At 44.9% G+C, this 8,503-nt stretch overlaps 1 protein-coding gene across 1 annotated transcript; it reads left to right on the top strand.

Moving 5' to 3' along the window:
- The first annotated feature begins 3,870 nt into the window (after positions 1-3,870).
- On the top strand, positions 3,871-4,812 carry LOC102557955 (olfactory receptor 6C74-like). Its single transcript, XM_006271509.3, has one exon. It carries the CDS (start codon positions 3,871-3,873, stop codon positions 4,810-4,812), a length of 942 nt encoding a protein of 313 aa, XP_006271571.3.
- The last annotated feature ends 3,691 nt before the right edge of the window (positions 4,813-8,503 follow it).

The raw sequence follows: 8,503 nt of genomic DNA, 5'->3' as shown, positions 1-8,503 counted from the left end.
AAAGATGAATATACCTCCTCTGCTCGTGCTTGTCGGGAGGCAGTTAGATGGGCCAGAGCTACCATGGAGCTGAGGATGGCATGCCTAGTAAAAGACAACAAGAAATTGTTTTTCAGATATATAGGAAGTAAAAGGAAGGCCCAGGGAGGAATAGGACCCCTGCTAAATGGGCAGAAGCAGTTGGTGATGGACAGGGGGGACAAGGCTGAACTCCTCAACGAGTTCTTTGCCTCAGTGTTCCTGAGCGAGGGGCACGACAAGTCTCTCATTGGGGTTGTAGAGAGGCAGCAGCAAGGCGCCAGACTGCCATGCGTAGATCCTGAGGTGGTGCAGAGTCACTTGGAAGAACGGGATGCCTTTAAGTTGGCAGGCCCGGATGGGCTCCATCCGAGGATGCTGAAGGCACTGGCCGACATCACTGCAGAGCCACTGGCGGGAATATTCGAACGCTCGTGGTGCACGGGCCAAGTCCCGGAGGACTGGAAAAGGGCCAACGTGGTCCCCATTTTCAAGAAGGGGAGGAAGGAGGACCCGGGCAACTATAGGCCAGTCAGTCTCACCTCCATCCTTGGCAAAGTCTTTGAAAAAATTATCAAGGCTCACATTTGTGAGAGCCCAGCAGGACAAATTATGCTGAGGGGAAACCAGCACGGGTTCGTGGCAGGCAGATCATGCCTGACCAATCTAGTCTCTTTTTATGACCAGGTTACAAAATGACTGGACGCAGGAGGCGGGGTGGATGTTGTATACTTAGACTTCAGGAAGGCCTTCAATACAGTATCCCACCCCATACTGGTGAACAAGTTAAGAGGCTGTGACGTGGATGACTACACGGTCCGGTGGGTGGCGAATTGACTAGAGGGTCACACCCAGAGAGTCATGGTGGATGGGTCGGTTTCGACCTGGAAGGGTGTGGGCAGTGGGGTCCCGCAGGGCTCGGTCCTTGGACCGATACTCTTTAATGTTTTCATCAGCGACTTGGATGAAGGAGTGAAGTGTACTCTGTCCAAGTTTGCGGATGACACAAAGCTATGGGGAGAAGTGGACATGCCGGAGGGCAGGGAACAGCTGCAAGCAGACCTGGACAGGTTGGACAAATGGGCAGAAAACAACAGAATGCAATTCAACAAGGAGAAATGCAAAGTGCTGCACCTAGGGAGGAAAAATGTCCAGCACACCTACAGCCTAGGGAATGACCTGCTGGGTGGCACAGAGGTGGAAAGGGATCTTGGAGTCCTAGTGGACTCCAAGATGAACATGAGCCAGCAGTGTGACGAAGCCATCACAAAAGCCAATGGCACATTATCGTGCATCAGCAGATGCATGACGAATAGGTCCAGGGAGGTGATACTTCCCCTCTATCGGGCGCTGGTCAGACCGCAGTTGGAGTACTGCGTGCAATTCTGGGCGCTGCACTTCAAGAGGGATGTGGATAACCTGGAGAGGGTCCAGAGAAGGGCCACTCGTATGGTTAAGGGCTCGCAAACCAAGCCCTACGAGGAGAGACTAGAGAAACTGGACCTTTTCAGCCTCCGCAAGAGAAGGTTGAGAGGCGACCTTGTGGCTGCCTATAAATTAATCACAGGGGCACAAAAGGGAATTGGTGAGTATTTATTCACCAAGGCGCCCCCGGGGGTTACAAGAAGCAATGGCCACAAGCTAGCAGAGAGCAGATTTAGACTGGACATTAGGAAGAACTTCTTCACAGTTCGAGTGGCCAAGGTCTGGAACGGGCTCCCAAGGGAGGTGGTGCTCTCCCCTACCCTGGGGGTCTTCAAGAGGAGGTTGGATATGCATCTAGCTGGGGTCATCTAGACCCAGCACTCTTTCCTGCTTATGCAGGGGGTCGGACTCGATGATCTGTTGAGGTCCCTTCCAACCCTAACATCTATGAATCGCTTCAGCCTAACATGGCCAACTTACATCCTAAATTCAAAGGCCTCTCCGTCAAATATGGCTATTGCGTTTCTAGATTTTAGAATCTTTTCTTCTGTATCTGTCTCATAAAAAAGAGAGAGAGGGAGGGAGTCAGACTGCAAATGCCAGAGTTCGTTGTTTTCCAAGTGATGTTTCCTAAGAGAGAAAAGTTTAACGAAGACCTGTGATTTCAGGAAACTTTCCTTCATACTGAACCAAACTGGTCTCTGTGTGTGGGAGTTTCCAGTTAATTGGTCCCCCAAGGGTGTCAGCACAGGCAAAAGCAGGCAAGTTACCATGGCACAAATATAACAAGAGGGACTTTAGAAAGATGGGACAAGGGGAATGTCCAGAACAGATTGTTGCTTTGAGTCATTCCCCTTTCCATTGACACAATGATGGATGAGAGTGCTGCAATCCCCTTCTATAGCTGTAGACATGCTGGTGTTCAGTGGTGATTATCTTATAATCTTTCTCAAGTACTCATTGTCCCATTGTGTGAAAGATTTCTAAGATGGGCATTTAAGGGGATGAAGGCTTGTGTGGATAGCCTCTTTATTTGTCTGCTTTTTTTCCTGTTTATTTTATAAGACAGCTGAAGAGATGTAACAGGTACTGGGTAAGGTGGTGTCTGCACACAGGTACGTAAGAATAAGAAGGTCCTGCCCTTTCTTAGACATCTGATCTTCACATAAGACAAAGACAGGAAGGTGAATCCAGCAGCTTGTGGATACACAAGGTAAATATGAGAAACGAATGCTTAATGTGATGAGCAGGAGCTGTTGCATGATGCCTGTGAGTGGCTACAAAAGGCTATTTTTAGGAGGCATGAAAAGGGGACATGGCAAAAGCTTTGTAGCTTCTTAAGTGGTCTTAGGTGTTCAGGCCAGAAGAATATTACTCTCAACTTCAGAGGTAATATACCACTGCTATAGTGGTAAAAACCCATTTTGCAAAATAGGATGATAGGATAGTAGGGCTGGAAGGGTGCTCACAAGATCCTCTAGTCCAGTGTACTCGCACATTTTCTCTCATATGTGAGTGCAGCTTTGATGGCATAAGTTACGTACATATAGTCCCCTGAATGTGGATAACAGACATTTAATCATCTGGTTCATACTATCCTGTATCAGGGATTTATTTCTTTTCATAACTTACTAGTCACTGGCATTTGCATCTTCTGCCAACTTAACTAGCAAAATGTTTCCGTTATCGTTTAGTTTTCTGTTGATTATGTGAGGTAACACTGGGGACAGAACCGTGCCATTTATGATCCTTGCCGATTTCTCCTGACCATTCATCACTTAAAGTACTCCCTTAGATTAGTGGGCTATGGTGTCTCATATAGGAATAGGGTGCAGAGATGGAGAAGAGAGACTCAAGGTCAGGGGTGGTTGGGGTCGGAAAGAGGGAATGAGAATAAACACTATTTTGGCTGCCGGGATCTCTGAGTATCCCAACAACATTATAAATCCTTCAGCTTTACACTGCACTGTTTTTTAAATATATTTAAGTAAGTCACAGGGAAATCTTCTAAACATTTTTATTTGTTACAAAGGCAGATAAATAAAAGGGGGCACTGTCCTGGATACAGTGGAGTTGTGCAGAAAATAATGACATAAGTACGTTTTGGGGGCAGAGGTCATACTTGGTAAATGCTATAATATCTGTGAAGACCATGGCAAGACATCTTCTGATCAAGGGACTACAAAGCTAAGTGTGAGCACTTGTTATTATGGAGTTTGTGTTTATGGAGTAATGCGTCTTTTGAAATGCATGTCTGATTTGCACATATTCCCTCTCATGTGTACATGCTCATTAGATTGCCACCGCTATCCCCCTTCTTCTGCTAAGGCTCCTTTTGATGGCTGCCAAGTTTACGAATTTTGCTCTTCTGTTGCTCTTCTGTTAATTGTTTTCATATTCTGTTATTTGTTGCAAGATGAACCGTACATGGAGAACCAGACAAGGGTGACTGAGTTCATTTTCTCAAGTTTCACCAGTGACCCACAGCTGGAGATCTTCTTCTTTTTCCTACTCTTACTTGTGTACCTCTTGACCCTGATGGGAAACATCATCATCATCACCATCACCCTCCTGGACCATCGTCTCCACACGCCTATGTACTTCTTTCTCCGGAATTATTCCTTCTCGGATATAGTTTTTACCCTTGACTTCATCCCCAAGATGCTCATCAACCTCCTAGTCATGAAGAAAACCATATCTTTCCCTAGCTGTTTCATTCAGGCATTTTTCTTTTTCTTCCCGGGCACCACTGAGTTTTTCCTCCTTGCTGTGATGTCTTTGGATCGGTATGTGGCTGTTTGTAACCCCTTACGCTATGCAACCATTATGAACACCAGTGTCTGTTGGCAGTTGGTTCTGGGCTCCTGGCTGCTTAGTTTCTTGTTATCGTTCCCAGCCACCATTATGACTTCCCAGTTAGTCTTCTGTGGACCCAATATCATAAACCATTTCTTCTGTGATTTCAACCCACTCCTCCAGCTCTCCTGCTCTGATACACAATTCTTGCAACTATTTGTCCTGGGATCAGCCATTATTAGTTTGCTGGGAACACTAGCAGTCAGCATCATCTGTTACGGATACATCATCCGGACTGTTATGCGCATCCCCTCGACCACAGGGAGGAAAAAAGCCTTCTCCACCTGTTCTGCTCACCTTATGGTTGTTACCATCTTGTACGGCAGCTGCATTTTCACCTATGTGAGGCCAGCCCAGAGTACCTTGACAGATTTGGACAAGGCAGTGGCCGTTCTCAACACTGTGGTGATACCGCTCTTCAACCCCTTCATCTACAGTCTCCGAAACAAGCAAGTCAAGGAGGCTTTAAGGGACTCTCATGCCAGGCTCTCTTCTAAGAACTTTAGACTTTGATAATGTAGAGATTCATTATAAGAATTAAAAGGTGTCAGAAGGCGATTGCCATGGGAAATTATATTTTTTTTTAGTCAAGCTTTAAATTTCGCCCATTGTTATTTTTGCTGCAAGTGGCACATTACGGTATGCTCAATATTAAAGAGGGGAAGTTACTATTCATTTAACCTGTTTCTTCATTAGATAAGTGGAACTGAGATGCTCTAAGCCATGAAAGACAGTCTATTTTATTTCCCTCAAGGATTGCATTGGTACTTATGGCAGAGGCGTAGTGGGTCATATTTTTCTTTATGCATGCTAACATTGTTTTTGTGATTTCTTGGTATTGAACCCATAATCTGTTTTATACACTAAGTTTCCCAGTAGGATAAAGGATACAGATACATGAGATTTTTACTGCACAGTAGACTAAACATCTATGTAGTAAATGTCTCAGCATCTACATGTGTGCCCCTATTAGGCTGGAGAAAACTAATTTACTCTGTAGCAGCATAGTACTTGGAAATACAAATACTGTCCTCCCTGCTGTGGAGTAATAATTGTTCAGCAGCACATGTGTAGACACTGCCCCAACTTCCTGGGGCATGAGGGTGCTTCAGTGCGGTGGCATCTAATTCCACATCATTTTTGCAGCCATTGTTTAAGAAAAAGATGATAGCTGAGGAGCAAATAAAGTCTGGAATGAATGGAGAATTTGCCATTCCCCTGTGTTGTTTGTTTCTATTTTCTCGCCAACGGTAATTTGTTTCTTATATCTAACATGAACTTGTCCAGCTCCTGGCTTCCAGATCCCAACTCCCACCTCTTGGATGATAGAGCTCTTCACTATCACAGGGGTGTTCCATGGATTGTCTTCACTTTTCTAAGGATGAGCAGGATCCCTGGCTAGACAAAGCCTTGGATGGTTTGGTTGGCTGTGGTCCTTACTTGAGCAGCGGGTTGGACTCGATGATCTCCTGAGGTCCCTTCCAACCCCAATTTTCTATGATTCTATGATTTTCTGTAGTGTTTGCATGTTCACTTGTATCAACCCAGCACAACATGCTCTAACAGACTTCAACAAGTAGATGGCTTTACTCAACACACTTGTGATTCTGTTGTTCCCCCCTTTCATACACACTTCAGAATCAGCCAGTCTATAAAAGGCACTGAAACATGTCTGTGGTCCCTTATATTCTAGAATTTGAAACCTCTGGCTGGGCATGCAATGTTCATTATTTTGGTTTGACCACATATGTGTATTTTAAGTAGGATTGGGTTTTTAGTTCCATAGAAATCTGAGAAGTTTAGTTATTATATGTGCATGGAATGGCTTCTACTATACTAATTTTAATAAAATAAATGTTACTTCTTCAAATGGGAACAATGACTTAGAAGTTACAACATTGTCTGTAACACACAAAGAGTGCGCCTGCATGTGCAATTAGCAGAGAGTAATAAACTCTAGCACAGTTTGGACTGCAGCACTTAAAGCTGGGGCAGAGCAGCCCTAGACTGGCAGCAGGCTTGGGGGGGTCATGCCAGGGCTCAGGGTCACAGCAGAGGGTGGTGGAGGGGCTGGTAGAGACCCGAGAGTGATACAGTGTGGGACTAGCTAGTAGGCAGTCCCACCCTGTTGCACCCTCATGCCGCAAGCAGACCTGGTCACCATCTACACGTGTGTTGAAATGAATTAAATTACTCTGCCATAGAGAAGTACTTTTTTCTGGATAGTACAATCATGTGGCAGAGTTAATTAATTTACTGCACCATAATACGGGTGCACATGTGGTCAGTGAGGCTTTACTGTGGAGCTAATTAGTCAACTCCACAGTAAAGCGAACGTGTTGATGCATCCAAAGATACCTAACTTCTGCTTTACCACAATATTTTTGCTTTGAATGTTATTAGAAACGACATGCTACACCAGAGGCAAGGTTAAGTGAGCGTAATATGGCTTTCACAATGAAGCTGTCGGAGGCTCTGATAGTGCTCTGAAAGGCTTTTACAGGATATGGCTGTGCAATAAAAGGTGAGATAACGCCATCTGTACTGAATTTCTGGTATCTCCTGTCAAACTTAGATTTTTACCCATTTCCTGTTTTTTTTTTACAGAATAGATGTGGTCACCAGCAAATGCTTTATGTCAAAGGCAGTCTCAGCCTGAATTCAAGGCTGTTCATTTAATCCAGAACTAGATTGTTGTATAAATCCCTGACCAATAAGCTTCTTCCTTTGATTCCTAATGAGCTAAGATATTGCTGTCAGGATCACAGCATAGTTTTTGCACAGACATTAGATGGTCTTTTTATCTTTGTGCATGGCATCCTCACCACCGTAAGAGTCACAGTTGCTCATTGCAGTTCTGTGTTATCCCAGATCCAGGTGCCCGCAGGCCCAGGAGGAGTCTGGCACAGCCCGGCAGCCGCCCTTGGGCGCGAGCCCCTGGTTCTGCATGCTGGATGCCAGGAGCCTTCTGCTGCCGGCAAATTTTTCTTTCAAGACTTTGAGGTGTAGTTTCCAGGAAACTTCTCCACCTATCTCCTTGAAACTTGGCAGACTTCATTCCCTCAAAAGGGACTATCGTCCCTGCAATTTGCTTCCAAATCAGGAAGCAATCAGGATAACATTTTAGGCATTGTCATGATTCCCCACTAGAGCCTTGGGGTGAAACGTCAAAACGAGTCAAAACAGCAAAACAATTTCGATGAAACAAAATGAGACAGTGCTTCCAAATGAAATGATGAAAGGAAACACTGTCCCTTTGAAATGGCAAAATGGACGCTGAAACCAAATGATGGTGTTTCGCACAGCCCTACTAAAGAGCTATAATGCAGTAGGCATCTCCCGTAGCATAGATTTCATGTCGTGGCTTAGGTGTAGCATATATTTCATAAGCCAGAGCTCACTTTCTCAGATGCTGTCATATGAGACCATCCTCATGAAAGATTTTGCTACCATGCTCTGATTTTAGTTAGGCAATACGGGGCGACTCTACCCTGCTTCCTGCTTCACTTGAGCTTAACATGGCCAACTTACGACCTTAATTCGAAGACCACTCCGTCAAATATGGCCATTGCGTTTCTCGGTTTTAGACTCTTTTCTTCTGTGTCTGTCTCATAAAAAAAAGAGAGAGAGGGAGGGAGTCAGACTGCAAATGCCAGAGTTCGTTATTTTCCAAGTGATGTTTCCTAAGAGAGAAAAGTTTAATGAAGACCTGTGTTTTCAGTAAACTTTCCTTTGTACTGAACCAAACTGGTCTCTGTGCATGGGAGCTTCCAGTTAATTGGTCCCCCAAGGGTGTCAGCACAGGCAAAAGCAGACAAGTTACCATGGCACAGATATAATAAGAGGGACTTTAGAAAGATGGGACACGGGGACTGTCCAGAACAGATCGTTGCTTTGAGTCGTTCCCCTTTCATTGGACACGATGATGGATGAGAGTGCTGCAGTCCCCTTCTATAGCTGTAGACATGCTGGTGTTCAGTGGTGAGGATCTTATAATCTTTCTCAAGTACTCATTGTCCCATTGTGTGAAAGATTTCTACGATGGGCATTTCAGGGGATGAAGGCTTGTGTGGATAGCCTTTTTATTTGTCTTTTTTTTTTTCCTGGTTATTTTATAAGACAGATGAAGAGATGAAACAGGTACTGGGAAAGGTGGTGTCTGCACACAGGTACGTAAGAATAAGAAGGTCCTGCCCTTTCTTGG

Source organism: Alligator mississippiensis, chromosome 7 (genome assembly GCF_030867095.1).
Source record: "Alligator mississippiensis isolate rAllMis1 chromosome 7, rAllMis1, whole genome shotgun sequence".
NCBI classification, from domain to species: Eukaryota; Metazoa; Chordata; order Crocodylia; family Alligatoridae; genus Alligator; species Alligator mississippiensis.
This window is presented reverse-complemented; position numbering and strand designations above follow the sequence as displayed.

Coding starts and splice junctions, on each gene's coding strand:
- LOC102557955 (XM_006271509.3), top strand. CDS start 3,871: ATGGAGAACCAGACAAGGGTGACTGAGTTCATTTTCTCAAGTTTCACC.